Source organism: Sphaeramia orbicularis, chromosome 4 (assembly GCF_902148855.1).
Source record: "Sphaeramia orbicularis chromosome 4, fSphaOr1.1, whole genome shotgun sequence".
Classification (NCBI taxonomy): domain Eukaryota; kingdom Metazoa; phylum Chordata; class Actinopteri; order Kurtiformes; family Apogonidae; genus Sphaeramia; species Sphaeramia orbicularis.
Genome location: NC_043960.1, coordinates 3,787,008 through 3,811,721, shown reverse-complemented (window position 1 = coordinate 3,811,721; position 24,714 = coordinate 3,787,008). Strand labels below are relative to the sequence as shown.

Genomic DNA, 24,714 nt, shown 5'->3' with positions numbered 1-24,714 from the left:
TCAGCGGTTCTCCCAGAAACTGCTTACAGTGGGTTAGGGTTAGGGTTAGGGTCTGGGATCCTATCTCGAGTGCAGGCGCCATCATCTATCTACACATCCAGACATTTAGGTGTTTTGGTTTTAAATCAAGGCAAGAACTCCCTTCCTGGGTCAGGGTGTTATGCAGTTGTAAATATCACACACAGAGAACATATAACATGAATAATGAACAGCAGTAAAGAAGACGAACCCAGTCACGACAGTAGTATAGAAGTAAATTTTCCACCACAATGTACAATTAAAGCATTCCATGTCTTAAATGTGCATGGACATTTGGAATACGTACATGGGTGGTGTGTCCAAAATGTGGATGTTTGAGTTTGTAATGGTTAAGTAGTTCTAACGTACTTGAAATGACTACTGAACACTCCTTACACTGCCACATCCACGAGAGAGAGAGAGAGAGAGAGAGAGAGAGAGAGAGAGAGAGAGAGAGAGAGAGAGAGAGAGAGAGAGAGAGAGAGAGAGAGAGAGAGAGAGAGAGAGAGAGAGAGAGAGAGAGAGAGAGAGAGAGAGAGTTACAGGCAAGCCAACCTAAAACACAGCCAACAGAGCTTCCTCACTGAACAGATCCACACTTCTTCATAGTTATTTTGTTGTGTTACTCAAATGCATACTCACTTATCAAGCAAAAACGACAGCAGTCAAATACAACAGTATTGCAAAAAAAAAATAAAAATCCTACCTTCATGAAGGTTATCATATACAGTGTTACAGTGCTAAAACAGTGAGATGTTGATTCAACTGGTCATTTTGGAGGCTGTAGTGTGTGGTGCAGTTGAATTGTTTTGTGAGAGGAATTTCTTCTTTTTTCCCATTTAGGACAGCCACTCTTAATATCAGACACACCTCTTTGAAACTGTTAAGAACATCACACAATAGCCGTCATGATGGTAGGATTGATTGCAGGCCTGTTGTATTAGACTATATTTGCTAAGCTAAAAATGTGGATCCAGTAAATTGGATAATGTGTATATTCTTGGCGTTTTAGCACACTGTACAAAATCTTTAGGTGAATATTTCACAAACTGATAGCAACATTGTCATATACATAAATTTTGAAAGTCTGTGTAATCAAATTAAACAAAATAATTTGAATACTCACCATTTACTGCAGAGCCTTTGGAACAGTGCACGAAGCAAAGTTGTCACAGGTCTCTGAACAAGAGGAACACCAAATACCTATTCAGAGAAAAATATTATACATTACAGACAGTGAATGAATACTATGACCTTCATGATGGCAGGAATCATTATAGGACTGTTGTTTTAGACTGTGTTAGTTTTAGCTAGGAATGTTGAATTGTATTGCAATTGTAGCAAATACAAAATGTTTTGGGTTTTCTTTTCAAAAATTAAAAGCAACATAGTTAAATCAAGTAAAACACATCACGCAAATCATCAAAACCCTTTTAATAATACTCACCAATTACTATAGCGCCCGTGAAACTGCTCAAAGCAAGTGGGTCGGTCACCTGGTTTTCAACTATCAGATACCTATTAAAAAAAATAAATGAATAACAGAAAAATATATTTTTTAAATTACTTAATCATATCCCATTCCTTCAGATATTCAATTTAGCCAGAGAAACGAAAAAGAGAATTACATTTTGTTTTTCTGTATCAACTGAACTGTGAAAAATAACATTTGTTTGTCCATTGTCTGCTTGAAATTAAAAATCAAATAAGTAAGAAGACAACAACATTTCTTGTCTACTTAACCCATAAAGACCCAGTGTGACTTTGGTGGCAGTTCCTAAATTAATTTTTCTTTCTATTTAACTTTTCTTAAGCGATTTATCACTATTTATTGTCATATTATTCTCTGTATTTTGCACATTTTCTGTGAAAATCCAGTACTTTCTTATATTTAATTCACCGATCATGTAGATGTTCATAAAAGCCCAGATTTAAGATGAGGGTTATTTTATCAGAAACAGACAAAACTGAAGAAAAACTGACTTTTCCAGCAATGATATCAATAACTGAACATAAACCCAGTGTCTCTATCCACTGTCATTGATCCAACTCTATGTATTGACAGGATTACTGGATCAGAAGTTATTAAAAATGTTACATTGGTAGATGATTTTGGTTGGGTTAATGGACACAGCAGACAGACAGGTGTAATCTTCAGCTGAACTCACTCTGTATCCAGCAGTGAGGCAGCTTCACACAGGCTTGCTTTAGTACTTCCACCGTAACCCCTGTGACAAAATCAGAAAACATCGTTTTGTTCTTCTAATTAACTGCATTACTGATGTTACCGGCGCTCTCTCTCCTCATTCAACCTACAGCTCGCTCGCCCCTCTCTCTCACTTTCTCTGAGCTGGGGACACTTTTGCCAGCTTTGTTTTTTATCAGATTATATAAAAGACAATCGACACATTCTACACAGCCTGCTCCCAAATCAAAGATTAACCCTTTCATGCATAGTGGTCACTACAGTGGACAGTTCTTCTCCAGCTGTTCTCTTGTATATTCATGGGTTTTGTTGTTTTAGTTCCACATCAGTCAACACAGTGGACACTTATGCATCATTCCATACACTGACATTCATACCATTACTGTACCTTTCCTGTTCTTGATAAACCTGATCTGCAGTGACATATTTGAGTGTAAATTATTTGCTAATTGTTATTAGACTGTAATTACCAGTTGTTGTTATTTTTAACAAGTTGTTTTTTGTTGCATATTATCTGAGTGAGTAATTAGTATTAGAGTGTGTTAAAATGTGAGAACACATAAGATTAGCAGCATTAAAAATGTTTGTATTTCATAGTTTTCACACAGTATGTCAGTAAATGGATGTTTCTTTGCTTAAAAAATGTAATTTTTAATCTGTTCTGTTGTTTGTACATATAACCTGTGCTGCTACTCATTCTGTTTGTATGCTGCCTCTTGGCCAGGTCGTTATTGTAAATGAGCATCAGTTCTCAACTAGCTTACCTGGTTAAATAAAGGTTAAATTTTTAAAAAAAATTAAATGCATGGTGTCCAGCTGAGTGGACATTTTTGTAACTCCATGAAAAGTAGGTTCATTAAAAAAAAATTCAATCACATTGATTTTTTTTAAAATTCATGCCTAAAGAAGAATAAAAACACTCTGGAAAAAAAAATCTTGATTAAAATTCTCATAATTCATGCATGAAAGGGTTAAAAATCCAGAGGGCCCAGTGTTCCTCCTTCATGCTAACAGTCAGCTGGTCCGTCCTCTCACTGTCAGTAAACGGTCTATGTCAGGGGTCAGCAACCCTGGTCCTACAGAGCCACTATCCTGCATGTTTTAGATGGTTCCCTCTTCCAGCACACCTGACGGTCGTTATCAGGCTTCTGCAGAGCTTGATGATAGGCTTATCATTTGAATCAGCTGTGTTGGAAGAGGGACACATCTAAAACATGCAGGATAGTGGCTCTCTAGGACCAGGGTTGCTGACCCCTGGTCTATGTCATGGCACAGCGACCTAACCTCCGGAAAAACGGAGAACTGACCCGCCAGCTTAACAGTAAACGGCTCAAATTTGCTTGGAGGTCTTATTTCTGTCTTTGTGCATAAGAAATCAATATAAGTGAATCCCCAAAGGAACTCTGTGTTGGTAAATGCAAGTTCTGCAAATGTACAGGATTTCACTTCTGTTCAACATGTTGATGCTCATATGAACTATGTTTTCAGCTCAAAAATGTCCAGTTTCATCACAATTAATGCTATATTTTCATGTCACAAATGGCCAAGTTATATTTGAACTGAATTTACCTGAAAAACAAATATTCTATTCTTTTAAACACATTTAGTGTTTTTGTGTCAGCTGTTATTGTTTTAGATCCATAATACTAACATTTATGAATAAGAGGAGAATTAGCAATAGTAAGTCCGTAAGTTTATTACTAATGAAGTACTGGTACGGACCAGACCATCATGGGTAATGTCACGTCCGTCCACCAGCAAAAGTTTTCACATACACCTGCTATTAAAATCCAATATTTATGAAAACATAGGTTCCACTGTCAAATAATATCAGTAGTCTGTGCACAAATGGATTAGCATTATTTCAACACAGTTCTATGCATTTCTTACAACTTTCTTTTGACAAAAATGACCACTCATTTGACCCCCTAAGGACATTTTAGCCGTAATGTAAATGTACAGAATGATGTTTACCCACAACCATCATGTTAGCTCTCCTCTGCCAGGCCAAGCCACTGCACCGCTTCCAACTGCCTCTGCCCCACTAAACTAAGCTCAGCTGTCAATAACCCTCTTGAAAGCACACACTTTAGACTGAAGTCGACACAAAACATACGCTGTGTGTACATTTCAATAAATATGACCGCATATAAAATAATACTCGCCAACAGTCGTGTAGCTAACGTAAGCGGTAGCTTAAGCTAACCTTAGCATTGACACTGACATGTTCATGTTGCTCGGTGCTAATAGCATAGAACAGCTTGGCTCTGTGAAAACAGTGCATAAAGTCATTCTGAATAACGTTGTATAAGATTGAATTCCTCCTTACCTTGTACAGAGTGGTCCAAAGCAGCATTATTCTTACAGTCCCAGCGAAAAAATGTCCGAGTGCAGATGAGGTTTTCCTCCTAAAGCAGGAGCCCAGGAGTGTTTGGAAGAAGTCAACAGGACTGACATATGTTAGGAAGAACAACAGAATTAAACTGTGTTGTATATGTTATGAATTCAATTGTGCTGTATATGCCAAGTACATATTTGAAAAGTGAACAACCCTCCCTTTCCCCATTTTTCAGTGTGTTTACATTTGTTTCTGTTTCCTTCCTTCTGGAGGTTCAACTGACGGAAAACCGTCCGTCAGATCAGAGCAAATCACTCTGTTCTAAAACTAATTCACTGGAACTGAATACTAAGTCCTGTTCCTAATAGAAGTTAAAAAACTCACACTTGGAGTCAAAAAAGAAGAGTTGAGTCAGCCCGTCTTCAGCAGCCTTTTCCATGGGTTTCTTCATGAAGTAAACACACGGGTCGGTTCTCCGGAGAAGAGCCGACAAGCTTTTCTCCCCTTTTTCCATCCTTCTAGAAGGTTCGGGCTGTTTTTCCACCGGCAGAAACTATCTAATGATTTCTATCCCTTCAGAAGCTCTTGTTTTCTTATTCAAATTATCTTTGGTCAGGTACATCTGTGTTGTTTACCCTACTTGCTCCATACACACACTTCTCAGTTAGGTAGTGCAGCTAACAGCAGACCAACGGCTAACAGCGGACCAGGGGCTAACAGCGGACCAGGGGCTAACAGCTGTGCGGACACCTGGGGCAGACTGTCTGTGGCCTTGGGCACACTGCCAACGGTTCCATAAGCTGGCACCTGCAGGGCCCACTCCATGAAGAAAACAAACACAGGATCCTTCTACAAAACTGTAAAAATGACTGAATATGTGAATCCCTGTGGTGGTGCATCCATGAAATAAAGGTATCCCTCCGTTTTGCACATGTTTCCCAGTTTAATAGAGTACTTTGGATTGAGCTAAAACTAGAGCTGCACAATTAATCAAACTTAAACTTGCAAGAAATATTGCTTTGGTATTTACCCTAAAAATTATTGACAACTTGGCATTTATGTCAGTCATAATATGTCAAATAACATGAAAAATAACATGTAGATGTGTTATGATATTGTTATATGTCTATTAAAAAAAGGAAAAAGATAAAAAAGAATTATTTAATATAATTACAAATTTAATATAATATAATTATAAATATAATATAATTATAAATTTAATATTAAAAAATTTATATTTATATAATTAATATAATAATAATTTTATATTTATATAATTAATAAACATCAGCCAAGCCAAGCCAAAAGGACAGCACGCCAGCGCAGTGACCCTCACCCATGCTCACCCACCCACGCACACACGCACTAACCCCTACTTGGAGTCGACACGCCTCCAGGAGCGGGTGAACCCCTGTCCTCCTACCAGCCAACCTCAACATGGGCCCATTGGCCCCACCCCCTTTGACGTGTGCCCCTGGCGCCGACGTACTGGCACGCATCCCACATGCCGGCCACGCTACGCCGGCCCGGCCTGCACAGCACTGGATCCAGGGATGGATACGTACTTCCGCACATGGGCAACTCTATCACCCTACCAGCCAACCCCGACAGAGCCGTTAGCCCCATGCACTTCCATACGCACCCTGGGTACCATGCCGACCAGGTGACGCAGTGGGCTTTCCCACCACTACGCCACCAGTACGTCTAACCATAGGGGTTCCCATTCACATTCACACACGTCCTCACCCCGGGCGCGAACCCGCGACATCCGCTCAGTGAGCAATGAGCTTAGACCACTTTACCAACGTGCTGCCCCGCCTATTGGAAGGTTTGGTTTGTATTTAACCTTTATGAAAATTACGTCATCACGTCAAATTACGTCCCCCGCCCCTCCCACCCCCAAAGTTCCAACTGAACGTTCTAAAAAAAAAAAAAAAAAAACAACCTGTTGACAGCCTGCCTTGGAAATGAGTAAATGCCCCAGATCAAGTCAAATAAAGATAATAATAAATAAAAATTAATTAAATAAATTAAAATAAATAAAATAAATAAAGATTGAAGTGGCCAATCACGGAAGAGCCTTTCTAGCCAATCAGAGGCAAGAAAGGCAGTACGTGCAAATTCATGTCTTTGCAGAACGGGAGGAAAAAACAGATTTAGACAAAAGAAACTTTCTCATTTTCATCAACACTTACTTTTATGTTGGTCCTTGACTATATAAGCAGAACTTTTCCCCTCACAAATGTTATATATGGAATAACCAGAATATATGTTTCAAACGTAAGTCATTGTTTTTAAAGAACTGGGTTGATTACCGAACACTGCTGTCTGTCAGTTGTTTAACAAGGAAGGTCCGTTATTTACTTAGAGTGAATTTTTGTTAGAATATTAAATTCCGGTACTCCCTAGAGAATATGCAGTTGTGTTTGATGCTATCCCTTCAGGTTTAGAAACTTTGCTATCTTCTACTATTAGTCCTTCAACAACCATTACCCCTCAAATTGCGCAATCAGAATTATACACAGGAAATTTACATCCATTCTTGAGTAAAAAAACTAATAATAAATGCATTAGAGAAATGATTCAAAGGGATACAATTTGTAAGCCAGCTTCCATCTTTTTTTGGAGTAATTTATATTCTGATGTGGAATGGGAAAAGGTATGGTTATTACCAAGCAAGTTTTTTTATTTCCAGTAAAGTGACAGAGGTGTCTTTAAAACTGTTCCATAGGTGTTATCCAACTAATTCAGCTCTGATTAAATAGAAGATCAGTGTCGGCCCTTTTTGCTCATTTTGTCATAATTCGGATGAAACATTAACTCATTTGTTTTGGGAATGTGCCTTTTGTCAGATTTTTTGGTGTGATATCAATCTTTTTTTTTTTTTTAATAGAAAGCTGGATATTTCTTTTAACTTCAAAATTGAAGATATTTTATTTGGTTTCTTTATTACTGATTTGCCTGTTCAGAAATTGTTTATTCTTAATCTCATTTCCTTATTAGCTAAATTTCATATACATACAAGCAAATTTGCCAATCAGAAACCCAGCTTTGTGGTCTTTAAATCTTATTTGAAATCCTATCTAGACACACTTAACTTTTGCACTAACCCTAAAGCTGTGAAGACTAAAGCCTTATGTGAAGAATTTGTTGTAATTTATTTATTTTCATTTTATTTTATTTTTTTTTCTCTTCTTGTTGATTCCTTGACTTATTTTATTTAATTTACTTACCTATTTATGTAATTGTATTTAATTTCTTCCTGCCTCACCTCAAGCATTGTTTTTTTTTTCTCCATGCCATGTTCTGGTTTGTGTATATGGTATTTTGTAAGTAAAGTATGAAAAAAAGGAGAAAAAAAAAAAAAGAATTATACAAAAGTGTCTTTCATTTTGAGGTCAACAATTAATAAACCTACACCAAACCTACTGCCACTGGAATAAACCTACCTTTTACATGACTGTAACCGAATATTTCATATTAGTTTGGGCTTTGATCCAAGTTATGACCGGTGCGGTGCTTCTGTTTGGCTACAATAACAGTTTACGAGGGCCTTAAGCTCTGCCTGCTGGCTCAAAGGAGTCACATCAACTCAACATTTTCAGTATAAAAAAATAATAATGGAAAAACAAATTTATAGCAGCCTTGAACTAAATAATTCAGGCTTTTATGTACATTAGAATAAACAGCATTAGATTTAAGTCCAAATTAGAAATATTATTGCATCTTTTTAAAAAACAAACAAACATCTGATTGGGTTTGATTGGGTTTTTGACACTTAAATCTAATGGTATGATTGTTCATTTCCATATTTTGAAGTTTAACATGAGACTCATCTCCAACATAATAATTAGTTTACTATTTCAACACAAACTTCCAAAGGCTTAATGCAATAATTAAATCAATGGTATCTGGTGGCAAATATTTGATCCACAAGCACCAGGCTCATTGATTCCAAAGTAATTAACCATACAATAAATATAGATGTAAACAATGTGAAAAACCAAAAAAGTAGGGCATACCTCTGCAGAAAGTCATTTAATTCAATCAAAATCTTGCAATGAGAAAAAAAAAAAAGGTAGTATCCAATTTGTACATGTCTGCTCCATAAACTACTGGGTTCATCCATGGCCGACGCTCTACGCTTCATCCAGGTTTCATGAATATATGTGCAGTGGATATTCAGAGAAATAAATTAACCAGCAAATGGAGGAGAGAAAATAACATCTTCAGAGGACTTAACAAAAATATGGCAGACAAAACCAGATTTAACATGAACAAAACATTATGATGGGTGACACGGTGGTGCAGTGGTTAGCACTCGTGCCTCACAGCAAGAAGGTCCTGGGTTCGATTCCAACACCGTCGATGGGGGGCGGGACCTTTCTGTGTGGAGTTTACCTGTTCTCCCCGTGTCTGCGTGGGTTCTCTCCAGGTACTCCGGCTCCTCCCACCATCCAAAGACATGCACCGATAGGTTAATTGGTTCATCTAAATTGCCCACAGGTGTGAATGTGAGAGTGATTGTTTGTCTCTATATGTTCAGCCCTGCGATGAACTGGAGACTTGTCCAGGGTGTACCCCGCCTTCACCCCTATGTAGCTGGGATAGACTCCAGTGACCCTAGTGAGGATAAAGCAGGTTCAGAAAATGAATGAATGAAAACATTATGATGGGCAATGAAGGCCACAGTTTCATCTCATTTATATTCAGGAATGTATATAAGCAAAATTTAGCAAAATTGAGTAAAAGTTATTCTTAAAGCAGCAAGCTAATAATTAAAAACCATTTCACGATACAGTCTGAAACCACAGACGTCAACAGGGTAACTGCTGATCCAACTAAATAATCTGCTACAGTGCTGTGTAAAAAGCTGGATATTAAATTGTATCACCAAAAGATATGACACAATTAAAGAAAAGCAGTTTCTGTGAATTACAGGCTTGTTATTTTAACCAGAATAAAAGCCAGGGATTGTAGTTTTGTCCTCCGTGAAGCTGTGGCAGCAGTTCAGTCAATGTGAAACCGCAGAGAAGTTGTTCATCTGTTTGACTTTTCCTTCAGTTCATCAGCATGAGCTTCTCCTCGCAGACAGATGGGAAAGCACCACATTCCTCTTTATACACCTTCGAGGGACTCTTAAAAACTCACTTTTATAAACAAGCATTTCATTAAATCAGGACAGTGTAGTGTGTGTGTGCGTGTGTGTGTGCGTGTGCATATATTTGCGTATGGAGGTTTGTTTCCATCTATATTGTGTCTGTGTATTGGTGTATTCAGTGTTGGTTGTGGGTCTGTCTTAGGGGTTGTTTGTGACATATGTGGCCATGGTGTTCGTTCAGTGTGTGTTGCTTGTGCCAGAAAGTTAGTATGTGCATGTTGAAACTGTTTTCTTATTCTTGTCTTTCCTATTTGTTCTTATCTATGTCTCCTTTATGTGAAGCACTTTGTAACATGTTTTAAAAAGTGCTATATAAATAAAGCTTTACTTACTTACTTACTACAGCGTTGAGCATTCCAAAAAAAAAAAAACATAGACACTATTGTGGTTGCATGTCATGTCAGTTTAGCCAGTCCAGATCATCATCTTCGTCGTTGTCACTGAACATCGGGGCAGGTGGAGAACGCCTCTTCAAGCTTTGAACACAAACAAGAGAGAAAAAAGAAATCAAATATGAGTGATGTATGAGGAAAGATCTGGTACAACGCTGTCTGACTGAACACGTAAGGCGGAACAAAAGGCAGGGGTCGGGGTTTGAAGCGGTGTTTCCCACCAAATCTGAGAGCTCAGTCTGGACTGTACAGAGGGTTTCTGACCAATTCCTCCTTCTCTTCCTACTCACTGGCCGGCACAGGGGGTTTGGCAGGAGTTGTGGTCTGGAAAAATGGCCCCTCTCCATTTTCCTCACCCATTCCCCCAGTCAGACTGAGAGAACAGTAAAAGAAGAAGGGATGACAGAGACAGAGACATGAAGCGAAGGAGGGGGTTAGACAGGCAGTTCGTTACACGTGCAGAGAACAGAGCGGAGGGAGTAGATTCAACATTCCTTTTATTGTCACTGTATACGCAGAGCATACACAATGAAATTCTGATGTGCTTGTTAAAAACGAGTCAGTGTATCTTTTGGTAATTGGATTTTCTTTTCAGACACAAAAGAAAAACTAGTGGGTAATTGATTTTCATTTTAAAATAGACAACTTAAATTGAATCTCAAGGTGTTTTTCTTTTTCAGTGTCAAAACAGATAAACCAAATTTTAAAAAACAGATTGATTTTCATTTCTTTCTAGTAACAAAAAAGAAAGTCCATAAGTGTCTAACGATATTAATTTTCCTAATTTCATTGTACACACAATGACAATAAAGACTATTCTATTCTATTCTATTCATCTGGCTGTTTCTAATCTGTCTGTACATTTCAAAACCAGCAAAACATCAGTTTCACATCAGTTGCTCTACTGTACTGTATCTTGGTTGCTTCCCAGACAAACTGGATTCAGACAATGTTTATCTCCTAAAGATTCTGTTGACATCAGCTAAAAGAGTCACAACAAAATGTTGGCTACAGAAAGAGCCACCCGCAACAGGCTTTTTTATTTCTATCGCAGAAAACATTTGACTGATGGAACAGCTGACTTTTACCCTGCAGCTCCAGGAGGAGCCCTGAAAAAGGCGCTGGAGAAAATGGACAGACTTTACAAACAGTGGCAGTACTAGTTAATAAAAGCATTTGATGTTGTATGCATGTTTGATGTTATAATCGCCATATCTAGACCTCAATTTCATGTTCTTGTTTTGTAAAACTAAAATGTTTAGAAATAAAGTGTCAAATAAAACACCAAAAAAAAAAAACATTTTTGGGTTTGTGCTCACCGCTAACATAAAGCCTGGGTGGATCTTGGCAGCGGTCACTTGTTTCTGATGGCTCAGATACAGAAGCAGTTTGTACTGAAGAAAAGAAGAGATGCATTATTCATATAAATCAAAAGTTAATGTCAAACTAGTGACGGTGTGGCAAAGCTCCCACCTCACCTCTTTTGTTGTGTGGCTTCCCAGTCCAGCTGCTCCCAGCTTCCCTTGGTTCACATACTGTTGGTTAATGCTGCACCAGACACAACAATCTTTTAACTGGACTTCATTATGAGATGATTTGGTGGATTGTGACTTGATTGAAGTTTAAAAAAAGTGACATCAAAGCTCCTGACTGAAATGTAAAGTGGAGTACTCACTATCTGAAGGCTTGAACTTCTGTGGCAAACAATAGAGGGTCTGCACGTGACGTCACTGCTGGTGGAAGTCACCGTGGTTCCGCCCACTGAGTGGCAGAAAGAAGGAGATGAGTGACAGTGTTGGCTTCAATACTGTCTAAACTGAAGAACAATATTTAATTAAAAATGGGGAAAGAGCTGTTGTGAGACTGATTGTATGAACAGGTTTGAAAAGCAGTCGGAGCTATCGTTTTACAGATGCCGAAAGACAAAGAAAAAAGAAGTAGATGGATCCACAAATCCAGGAAACCAAACCTAGATCTGTGGATCCTGTTTGGTGTCAGCTAACATTAATTTATGCTGTATTTTTGGGTAAAATTCTACCTTAAATGACGTATTGTTTTGGCTAACGTTCCTTCTTAGTAAAGCTCTTGGTTTCGTGATCAGATCTTTCATGGTTTTTGTCTTCATTTTGTGACTCTGAACCTTGTGCTCCTACATGATTAGTAAACTAACTTAAACTGAGGCTAACCTAGTTTTTCAAATACAGGGGTAGTGGAGCATAAAGCTATGATGGAGTATTAGGACCACATAAGAAAATAAAAACACTTGTGACTACGAGTATAAAGTCATAAAACATCGATACAAAACCCGTAATTTTATGATAATAAAGTCGAATACAAAAAAAAATCACAATGTTATGACAATAAAGTTGTAATTACAAAAAGAACTCATAAAAATGTCATCCGTTTATGAGATTAAAGTCGTCATATTCCAACAATAAAACTATAATATTACAAGAATAATGTCGCAATTTAAAAACAGGTGGTTTAAATCTGCTAATTTCCCAGAATCCAGTGGTGCCCTGCTGGTCCACAGCAGTAGTATCTGTGTTGGATAAAGTACTGGATCTGAACTAGACTCAGTAAATCTCCTCAGTCCCAGTAGATCATGCATATATTCACTGGGGTCAGTCCACAGTCTACTGGAAATGCACTTTGGATCAGCTGGTTCTGGGCCCTAGTTTTGGACCCTGGTTGTCAGTAATGATGAAACCATGTATATTTGTTTCAGGTCCAAATAGCGCTGATCCCCTCCACCCTGGATGTCCGGATCCTCCATTTGTGTCCACATGTCAGTGTTCATGGACCACTTGTTCTTTGGTCGCTCGTTCAGATCCATGTCCAGTCCAATTGTCCTTCATTGAATTTCAGATTTCACATTTTCCCTTTTCTCTGGCGGTGTTTACTGCTATACTCCGTCATGTTGAGCAGGTTGGTTTTTGCCACTCAGTCTGATTTAGAGGGGCGTGGCCTGGGGGAGAAGTGATGTATGTGCATCCCCTCTATACTGTAGGAGCTCCAGGTGGGGGCGCTGGTGTCTGTGCTACAAAGAACCATAATGCTGTTCATTTACTGTTACTTCTTAGATGTTGGTTTTCTCTCTCTAGTAACAAAAAAGAAAGTTATTACCTGACAGAAATGGAAAAATGGACCAAAAATGCCCGTCTTTTTCATTTTCTGAGACCGGATGTTGTCATTTTCCAGGAAAGAGCGCTAATACCTAGGTCACAAAGATTCTTAAAAACGATGGGTTTGTACAAAATCTGGACGTCGTAGACATGCCCCCTCCACGAATGTCTACAAACTTCAGATTTCATATGACCTGGAAAATTTGTACATTGTGTAGCTGTGTTTACTCTCATTTTTGCACAGTGGAATGACTTTTGCTATTTTCATTTTATTTGGGAAATGATCTGAATGGAAGGATAAGTTACAGATATGGGTTAGAGGTTTTGCAAAGTTATTTATGACTCTTTTAACAATCATGTCAATATCATGACAGTCAGTGGATAGCTTACTTTTGTACTTTAGAACAGTGTTTATCACCTCCTGCTCATTTGTTGCACACAGAAAAATTGAATATGGATTCCTTTTAATGGTTTCATTACACTGGTCATCACCTTGGTTGGGAATATCTGCAGCCAACTCCAGGCACACATTTACAAAAAAACTATTAAAACGGTTGACTATGTTATTCATGCTGTGATTTACACTATTTTTATCAATAAAGTAGTCAGAATATGTTGCTTTAGTAGGTCCTTGTTTAATTAAGTTGTTCAATATATCCCAAGTTCCTTTTATATTATTCTTACTTTCATATAATAATTTATTATAATATTGCTTTTTGATAGTTCTGATTATGTTTGTTAATTTATTTCAGTAAGTCTTATATCTTTGTTCTGCTTCTTTAATTTTTAACTTAATGAACGACTTATGGAGATTACTTTATCTTTTTACAAGCATTTATTATTACTTTAATAAGCCATGAGTGTTTTTATTTTCTTTTTCTTTATGCAGAGCTCTTTGGCAGGGCAGTGTGTGTTATACAGAGAAATAAATACATCTAAGAAATTACCATATGCACTCTCCACGTCTGGTTCCCTGTAGACTGTACTCCAATTCTGGAGCATTAGACTGTTGTTAAAGGCATTGATCGTTTCTTCAGTTCTTATTGGTTTACAGATCATTTTCATGTCTTCTTTACTTTTCTTTATGTCTCAGTCAAACAGAGTGATATTGAGAGTAGATATTGTCTAGAATTGTGGCACTGTGTGATGTTATTCTGTTTGGTTTAGTTATTGATGGATAAAGGGACATACTGTACATTATGTCCAAGAAGTCAGCTATAGTTTTTAGTTTAGTTTCTTTTACAGGAGAAAATTGTTTCTCCGTCCATTCACTGAAAAGTTCAATACTTGAACCAGGTGATCGATATACACAGCTTAGAATTACATTTTTCTTCTTTTCATTGTGGATCTCTACAGTCACACATTCCATCGTTTCATCTATTTCTAATGTCATCTCTGTTAAGACCATACATTTTACTGATTTATGAATATATAGCGCGGACCCACCCCCCATTTTCTTTTTTCTGTTCATATATCTTAATTCATAATCATCTAGACAAAAGTAAATACCTTTATCAATGTTAAGCCAGGTTTCTGAAATGACAATGAAACTGAATGGATGAGTGTTGTTTAAATATTCTTTGATGGAATTAAATTTTTTATACATACTTCTGCTGTTAAAATATATTATTGAATACTTATCTACTGATTTGATATCATTTTCATACTGCATTAGTTCTCTTCTTTTTACCTAAAAAGCATCTGTGTGGTCCTCGTTAATATAGATTTTCGTACCTCGGAGGCATTTGGCTCTCTGTAGTATCTCGGATTTATCCTTGAACTTCTGAAGTCGGACTACAATGGGCCTTGGTCTGTCTCCTTCAGGTTTTCCAGCATGGTGAGCCCTCTCCATCTCAACATCCTTCTGGAACTGGAACTTCTCACTTCAAAGTTTTTTCACTTTTAGTTCTGTGTCCGTCCAGCTTTCTCCAGGTGACTCTGGAACGCCATCTATCATCAGGTTGTTTCTCCTGGACTGAGACTCCAGATACTCTATTTTATCAGACACGACCAGCATACTGTCACATACGTTGAACAAGTCTGTCTGGGTGGTGTTATTCTGTTGTTTTGGATTGCCCAACTGCGTCTTTGTATCATCCACATCCTTCTGTGTAAATTGCAACCGATTCTTAGCTTACCGGCCGACAGGCCGTAAGCTGTTGTCGTCATGAGGTGTCCGTCGTCGTCTGTTGTCAGTTACAAAAATTTCAGTCATCTTCTTCTCCAAAACTACAATTCTGATTGACTTTAAACTTGGTATACAGCTTCTTTATGATGATGTCAACAAAAGTTAGTGAAATTATTTGGATCCGGATCTGATTCTGGATTTGGTGTGACTTTCCCCATTATAAGTGATAGGAAGTGGATCGATATAATAACTCAGTAAATATAAATGATATCCAGTGTAAATTTCTATTTTTTATTATTTTGATCCAGATCTGATTCTGGATTTGGTGTGACTTTGAAAAATGTTCCCATTATAACAGATAGGAAGTGGATTAATACAATAAATCAGTAAGTTTCAATGATATCAAATTGGAATTTGAATTTTTTTACAGATGTGATTGGAATATGAGCAAAACATGGGCTATTTCTGTAATATAATAAACACACAGAACTGGGTGATAATAAATGGCATCTGGATACATTTCCCAAAGTTTTTAATTTGGCCGGTAAGCTACAGGGCCTTTGGTCCTATTTGGAACTTTTGCAGCTCCCTTGTAAGTTATCCGTTGTAGTGTTTGCTTTACCCATAACTGTACTGATAAATCCCTGATAAATGTCTTTGTTTTGTGTTAGCAGTTGATCAAACATTTCCTTTTCCTTCTGAAGCAGTCCACTTACCTGTGCAGTGACACAGACTCATCCTCAGGTTAGCTTCTGCTCTGTTCTTCGGGGCTATTTTAGCTAACACTAGCTGTGGTTGTAGCTCGGCTAGCGGTGGTGTTATCCCAGCTAGCGGAGGGTGAAGTCCGGTGTGACATAATGTTTTTTACCCTGTAAGAATTGTGCGCATGCTCCCATCCGACTGCGGTCAAGCCAGCGGACGTTCGTTTTTCCGTGGTCAAAACAGCGGACACTGAAATGAGCGCACCCGCGCATCCTAAGCATTACAGGAAATGCATTCAAACGGTCCCGAACCGGCGAACAAGCAGTCTGACTTCCGGTTTTCAAAATAAGAGTCCATCCTCCAAGAGTCTGGGTCTGCTCCAGGTTTCTGCTGTTAAAGGGAAGTTTTTCCTTCCACTGTCACCAGTCACAAGTGTTTGCTCCTGGAGGATTCTGTTGGGTTTCTGTAAATTGACTTAGAGTCTGGTTTTGACCAACTTTCTATATATAATGTCAAGAGATAACTTTTTTTGTGATCTGGCGCTATATAAATAAAATTTGATTGATTGAGTGATTTAATTGATTTCCCCCTGTAAGTCGCTTTGGAAAAAAGCGTCTGCCAAATGCGTAAACATAAACATAAACATAAGATGTTAGTAGCAGTAAATGAAGAATATGTGCTATCCAGTGGCGGCTGCTCGTCTTTCAGACAGGGGAAGCTCATTGTCGGCTTACATAAAAAAAAACAAAAAACAAAAAAAAAGTCAAGTTATTTAAACATACATTCGTCTCTCCGTTCCTTTTTAAGAAAATGCTCAGTAACCTTATCCTACACAGTAGGCGTCTTTTCCAGGACTGGACCAGTGTCCTCTCTGCTCAGATTGCCTTGGCCCAGTGTGTTGTGGGTGTCAGACTTCAGCCTTTTTAAACTACAGATGCTCCTTTCACTGTGACCTAGCCGACAGTATGACTGATTTAACTATCTACAAAACCATATTAAACTGAACAAGAAATGATTAAATTATGGAACTGAAACAAGAAAACGCTGAAATTATGTTAAATTGAAACAAGGAAGTACAATGAGTGTGTTTTATTTACAGTGCAAGAAATGAACGAGTAATTTGGTAGTGGTTTCTCTGATTTCACAGCAGAATGTGTGACAGTAATAAACTGAACTGTGTCAGTGAAGGAGCAGATCTGAAAACAGCTGTCAATCAAACGGGATTCAGCCTTTGACTGATCCTCCAATCAGCACGTGGGATTCCGGCGTCCCGCCCGGCCGAGCTCCGCCCACAGCTCCACTCACTCCCAGAGACTCCCGGCGTCCGGGGGCGGGACAACATCGTGGCATTTATCCAATTACCGTCCAGTTTAGAGGCAATGAAAAAACTGTTCCATTGAAGCCCAGAGAGGGACACAGTCTACGGACAAATGCACTGAGCAGAGATGGAGGAGAAAACACAGACACGGGAACGGAGAAGTGAACAACATCGTGTCTGTTGATTTGTGATAAAGCTGATTTGAACGAACTCATCTTTAAGATGAACGTGTTCTAACACATTTATAGTCAATAAAATGTCAACACAACCGAACAGATTTAACCATTTAATTTTCGTAATTTTAGGGGAAGCCGGGCTTCCACTGCAGTCTGAGAGAAATCGCCACAGATAGATAGATAGATAGATAGATAGATAGATAGATAGATAGATAGATAGATAGATAGATAGAGTTATTCTCCTATCTTATATTAATGATTAAAAATGTTTGGACAGTACAGTTTTCCCAGAAGACACTGTCATTTATCTGAAATCTTGTCTTCCATTCTGTGCTGTTTTCAGTCCTGATGGGAAATAAATAAGTCATTAAATAACTAAAAACAAATATTAATTTACACAATCACATGCTGATAGAGCCTTTAAATACTTACAGCTATTTAAGTGTTTTTTTTTTTCATTCTAAACTGAAAATTTTACAGTTCTGAGTAAAAATATTGATTTAACGTTGAACCAGTAGTTGTTTTTTTTTGTTGTTTACATAATCAAAGAAAATACAGAAAATTAATAAAATATGCAGTAAAAAGGAAGTGGATGCTGAAAAGATCTACAGTACATACAAATATATCCTCCTGAGACCTGGCAATGCATTTTTGTCCTCTGTATGGGACAAAAGTTTGACAGTTTTACAAAAACAAAAATGCTGTCGATTGCAAAGGACATTCCATTCAAAATATAAATAAATACAAATCATTTAAAAAAAATGTATCTGAAAAAACTGTTGCGTTATGCAGTTTCCAATCAAGATGACTGTTTAATGTAAAAAAGCAAAACTTTTCACTTCCTGGGTCTTAGGAGGATATAAATAGATAGATCCTCAGATGTAAAACCACACAAATGACTGAAATGCTGACTTCAAATTTCATTTCTCTTATTTTTTACAGCGTTAACAGACATAAGAGCCTCCCTCCGCTCATCTTTGCTATGACGAAGAAAAACCCACCGATTTAACTTCTCACAAACTCACAACGAACAGAAGAGTTAAAACAATACAAGACTTTATTCTCCAACATCACACGCCTGTTTCCTCTAAACAGGTTTACGTTTTACAGTGTAGATGAACAGACAGATCGATGTTCATGTAGAACTGTTAAAGCATTTAGTAAAAATACATTCAGTTTCTTCTTTTAATCCTGCATAATATTCTGTTTACAGACTTTATGTTGCATCGGTTCGACCGTCGATCATAACATTCAGTATTTTAATTCAGCAGACATTGATATATTTGTCTCATGCTAATATTGTAACAGTGGTTAATTCAGTCGACCACCTCCTTAGAAAACGTTAATTAAAAGAAATGAATAAAAAATAGTTCAGCAAAGGCGTTGTAGTTTGATCGTCATTGTTGCTGTTATTCACTCAAATCTCTAACTTTTACTGATTCTGAAGTGTTTGGCATCATGTAAAAAGTTAAAAATGACAAATCTGCAACAAAAACAATGAGAATCACACGCATAAAGTGGGAAATAAAAATGTCTCTGATAGAAAATGTTCCATTTAGTCGACTATAATACTTCATTTATATCATGTTTAAATGACTTTTCAGATTTTTGGAGGTGTGCAGGAAGCATTAAACGCCTGATTTCAATATTTAGAGCTGAAAAAAAAGAACATGACTCATAAATAAATTTAATAAAATAACATCAGGCAAAACAGGAGTTTTTTTACCCTCCGATGACACTTAGACGCATGAAAGAAAAAAGGAAAAAATAAAGCATTGATTGATTGACAAAACGGTAACAGTTTAAGTTAATTTTAAATACATGATGGTCCAGTATGTAGGATTTAGATGGATCTGATACGATATCTTGGCCAGGTCATCGCTGGAAATGACAATTGGTTCTCGATCAACTTACCTGATTAAATAAAGGTTAAATAAATAAATTAAATAACTTATATTTATATTTTTGCCTTCGCCCATAAGTAGCTGGGATAGGCTCCAAGGGACCCCCATGACCCTAGTGAGGATAAAGCAGGTTCAGAAAATGAATGAATGAATGAACTTATATTTAATGTTCATGTCTATGTTTTTATGAATGTACCAATTATTACCTGTAACTACGAATTGTTAGAATGAGCTCAATATTATGTTTCTATGGTAACCCAGAGAGGACAAACCAGCTCCAGAAGTTGGTCCTCAGTATTTTAGCACCACCATAGGGTCTTTTATGTGGGTCTATGGACTAAACATGATCAACATGAAAGAAATGTGGTGATAATTAGAGGTAGACCGATAAATCAGCCGGCTGATATATCGGGCCTATATATAGATTTTTTTCCAATGTTGGTCATTGGCCTTAATTTGTTTTTTTTTGAAAGCCAATATTTGATCAATAGTAAAAATGTTATAAGATATTTGATCAGGCACCTGTGTGGGCAGCACTTAAAGTTCAATAAATGTTAAAAGAGTACTATGTGTATGTGTATTAATAACACTGGTCTGCAAGGAAAATGCTTCCAGAATAAAAGTAATGACATTTTACCACATGAGAGTCACTGATAAAGAAAAATCCAGTCAAAAATGCTGGTTGGCTGAACTTTCCAAGATACAGCCTTGGGTCAAAATGTGAAACTCAAGAATTAACGAGAGAATGGGTTTGACTCAAAAGGAATATTTGTCTCAGAGCTACAAGATCTACTTCAAAACACTGTCTGCACATTAGAATACATTCACTTTACAGCTTCTATTTAGTGGAAGATTTATAAAACTATTATATAAATGTACATAAACCAATATATATGTGGAATAACACTTAATCATATACCTTGAAAACATCAGCAAACCGGCACTTTTGTCATTTATTTTCCAATTAATCTTATTAAAATACATAACATTTAGCACATTTAATGTCTGAAGCAAATCATTTTTAAAAATTTGTTGACCAGTGTAATTTCATTTATATTGCTGCATAAAAATCTTAATTATCTGAGTGTTTTAACTGTACTTTACAGTCAATGTGCTTTAAAAAAAAAAAAAAAAAAAATCGGCCTCATAAATCGCCCTTTGGCATTGGCCTTAAAAAAAACCATATTGGTGGACCTCTGGGGATAATTGCGGTTGTGGATGAAAAATGGCTGCCCTACATCGCACTGCGAATTCTGGTAAAGGCCCTGTTCAGACCCAGTTCAGACCTTGTTCAGACCCTGTTCAGACCCAGTTCAGACCTTGTTCAGACCTTGTTCAGACCTTGTTCAGACCCTGTTCAGACCTTGTTCAGACCCAGTTCAGACCCTGTTCAGACCCAGTTCAGACCCTGTTCAGACCCAGTTCAGACCCAGTTCAGACCCGGTTCAGCCTCTGCATCTGCTACGTCCTGTATTATTCACAGTGTCCACAGGTTGAACTACACTAACTATGGTTTGTCTGAGGCATGACTTTGTCAAAACCTGTCATTTTTAGCCTGTAGTTGCAGCCCGGAGATTGTTCTTTCATTAAATATAGTTTTTTCTTTTGTTCAGACAAGGAATAGTTTTTAGTTTTTTGATGTTACCTGCTTGACAGTTTCGACTGTGACTCCAGTCTTCTTCAGAAGTGTCATCCGACGTGTTGCTGACGTGTCATTGTAGCAACACGTCGGATGACGCTTCTGAGGAAGACTGGAGTCACAGTCGAAACTGTCAAGCAGGTAACATCTAAAAACTAAAAACTATTCCTTGTCTGAACAAAAGAAAAAACTATATTTACATAAACAGAAGACAAAATGAACGTCTTTAGCCTTGTTCTTTCATTAATCGAGGTTGACGTTGAAATAAGTTAATGCATAGAGGAAGGAAGCAGAGGTGAAGCCATGTCCTACACACTGAACCATTCAAAAATTTTCAATAAGTAAACTCATTTTGTTGTAACATAACCCATAAATACCTATACACATACGTACATACAAACAAGTCAAATAATCTTAATAATTATATGTAACGTGTACTGGAGTCTCTACTGGGCATATGTGCAGCATTTTCTTTTTTTAAAGTGCTTTCTGCAAAAGAAAGATTAGATGATAAGAGGTCTACTGATTGAGCCCTGAGGGACGCCACATGTGGTCTCTACACTGATGTATACCCCTTTGTTTTGAGTTCAAATGATGAGACAAACACAGAAACGGACGACGCAAAGAAACATTCCTGAACTCAACAGAAGGATATGAAGCTACAGATGTTTTCAGTGGTTTCAACAAGGCACTGAAGCCCGTTTGGGAAGCTGTAACTGTTGGTATCACCTCATACCAACGTCCACTTTTTTTTTTTTTTTTTTTTTTTTTTTAACTGGTGTTCTGATGAGTTTGGTTGCACCTTTACCTGATGAAAACGTAACAGTAGTTGGTCCTGGTCGTGTCGTTCAGACTTGTTCACAGTGTGCTGTCCTGTGTGCTGCTGCCGACCATGAATAGTGCCGTGGGATCTTTGCTGTTTGTGTTTGGTTTGGACCCGTTCGCTTTGGATTTACCAGATTCTCCTTGGTCATCGCTGCTGTCGGACCCACTGCTCCCCCTCCGGCTGGTCCCAGGTGCATCCTGGACCGTCTCCTCTTTCCGTATCTGGGTCATTGCCATGCTGCTGCTTGGTTCTCCGCTTGCGTCTTTAGATTTTGCTTTGCCTGTTTTTCCATGTTTGGACTTACCCTCTTTAGTTTTACCGTCAGGTGACTTTCCAGACGGCTGCAGTAGAGTCTTGCTTTGCGGAGGGGGAGTTACTGGTGGTTGAACGGTGGGGGAGGCGGTGGTGGTGATGACGGGGTTAATCCGAGGGGGCGGAGCCACCGTGTTGGTCTGCACGGTTCCATTGTTGACGACTACTTCTGTGAGGCAGTCATCGTCGTCGGTCTGCTCTTTGGCAAAGTTGACAACACCTGCAAAAAAAGGGTCGTTATTGTTCACGGAAATGGTAGAGATTGTTAATCGATGACATCTCACCCCGTTTTGTTCATGTTTATTATGTCTTTGTGTGTTGAAGCTGCACCTGAAACAGCAAATCCAGGTGTATAAATGAGTGTATGACCTGCAGTAGATGGAGGTCAGCACTTATACCAGGGGTCTCCAGCCTTTTTTGCCTCGTGACCCCATTTTAACATCACAAATTTCTGGCGACCCCAGACATTCAAAACAGAAACTTTTTTTGGCTAAAATTAATTTGTTTTTGATCATGTAATAGTTTGCTATACTGTGTTGTAAATAAACGTTAATTTTAGATAACATTTAGTCTATATAATGTATATTATTGTGGACAGAGGCAGTAAATCCAGGTGTAGATTACTGCGCAAAGGGAGAATTTATTTTCCTTGGTCAGGATCTGTCTAGTCAGTCCAGCTGTGATTTACAAGGAGGACAATTAATACTGAACAAACAAGAACTGAAATTATGAATTATGAAAGAGCTGCAGCATCTGAAACTGACCACAATGAACATTTGACACAGAAACAGAACCACAGAGCTGCAGTTTCACACTCACAGTTTGTCATGTCTTTTATGTTTAGGATTGTCTCTCTCAACTCACCATATATTTTTTATTAGCAAGTTTTTATTTTTATTTTTATCAATTACTAGACATTTCAGGCACCCCCATCTGAATTCCAGGTGACCCCACATGGGGTCCTGACCCCAAGGTTGAAAACACTGTCTTACACCTTTTGGGCTTTAGGTCACAAAACTCTTTAATGAGGCAGATATACGTAAGGTTTCTACTTCAAAATAATAACAAAAAAATGACCTAAAATTACCTAAAATATGACTTCATTTTAAAAAGGCAGCATTTTTAAAGGAATAATCCACACATTTCGACATTATTATCTCATTACATACTCATGAGAAAGGGTAAAGACAGTCAAACTTTAGGCACAAAATATAAAAATGTTAACATATTTACCTATACTTCCATTTCCTAATTGTAAGTTTCAGAGCAGTTTTAAATGAGCTATATGTAATATTTGTACTTTGAAATAACCAAAATGACCTAAAAGTGTTATTAGAGTGTTTAGAATAAAGAAAACTCAAGTTTGTGTGTATCTGTGTGTTCACGGAAAATGTAGAGATTGTTAAATTGACGGCGTTTCACCGCATTTTTTTCATGTGAAGCCATTTGTTTCAGCAGCTGTTTCCTTAATTTTCTGATTATTTGTGTTCACATTCTTGAATATTTTGTTCAATTTGCATAATTTGTTCTTCAGACATGTATTAATAACTATTTACTTCCCTGCTCAATACACAAATAATCAGGCTCATCTAGAGTCATGATTTCATGTTTACAAGTTTCTTTGTAAATTTCATTTGAACAATTCGGATGATTTCCTGATAATTTCCGTTTACAATCATGAATATTTTATTCACTTTTGTTCAATTTGTTGTTTACTTTCTTTATTTGTTGCTCATTTTGTTGATTGCTTTATCTGTTGTTTGCTCATTGTTGTCAATTTCCTTGATTATTTTGTTAATTTTGACTCATTTTGTTAAATTTTTCCTCATTTCATGTTCACTTTTGTTCAAGTTGTGGATTTTTTGTTCATTATCATCATAATCATGTTGTTGAATTCCTTAATTTTTGGCTCATATTGTTGATTTACTGCTTATTTTATTCATTTTTATTAAGCGTACACTGTCTTAAACCTATTCAAACATTCTTCTACATTTGCCCTTTGACATAAAATGCTGTGATAAATAGGTTTATTTTCAGAGATGCTATCGTGGTTCGTAGTCAGATGCCACCTGTATCTTTTGGTTTTTGAGCCGACAGCGTTTCCAGACCTCTGATGTGACGTACATTAGAGGTTTTAACGTCCTCACCTGGTCCAGTGTCGTCTGTGAGACAGAGAAGTCGATGACACCGAGCTCCTCGTAGTTATTGGCCAAGACGTCGAAGACTCGTGCCAGGCAGCATCGGTGCGAGGCCAGCTGGTACTGCAGGACGTTCTGGTGCTGCTCCTTCAGCTCGATGCCGGGAAAAGAGTTCCTGATGTAGGAGTCGACGGACACTGACGACGCCTCGTTGGGTTTAGAATCTGCCAGACGGAGAATGATGGTGTAGCCGTCGCCAAACCTGCAAAAGCAGAAATTAGATCAGATTATGACCTTTAAAAATACACGACATGGACAAAAGTATTGGGAC

General features: G+C 37.7%; 2 protein-coding genes across 2 annotated transcripts in view; one reads left to right on the top strand and one right to left on the bottom strand.

Annotated features, from left to right (window-relative positions):
* The window catches only part of LOC115417467 (uncharacterized), a 31,900-nt gene extending 12,619 nt beyond the window's left edge, over positions 1–19,281 (top strand). Inside the window, exon 3 of the mRNA XM_030131406.1 lies at positions 18,507–19,281. Coding sequence (XP_029987266.1) covers positions 18,507–18,573 — 67 coding nt within the window. The 3' untranslated portion in view covers positions 18,574–19,281. The remainder of the gene's footprint in view (positions 1–18,506) is intronic.
* A 2,990-nt stretch (positions 19,282–22,271) lies between these two features.
* abca7 (ATP-binding cassette, sub-family A (ABC1), member 7) overlaps positions 22,272–24,714 on the bottom strand; it is a 69,621-nt gene continuing 67,178 nt past the window's right edge. Inside the window, 2 exon segments of the mRNA XM_030131383.1 lie at positions 22,272–22,465; positions 24,393–24,645. Coding sequence (XP_029987243.1) covers positions 22,409–22,465; positions 24,393–24,645 — 310 coding nt within the window. The 3' untranslated portion in view covers positions 22,272–22,408.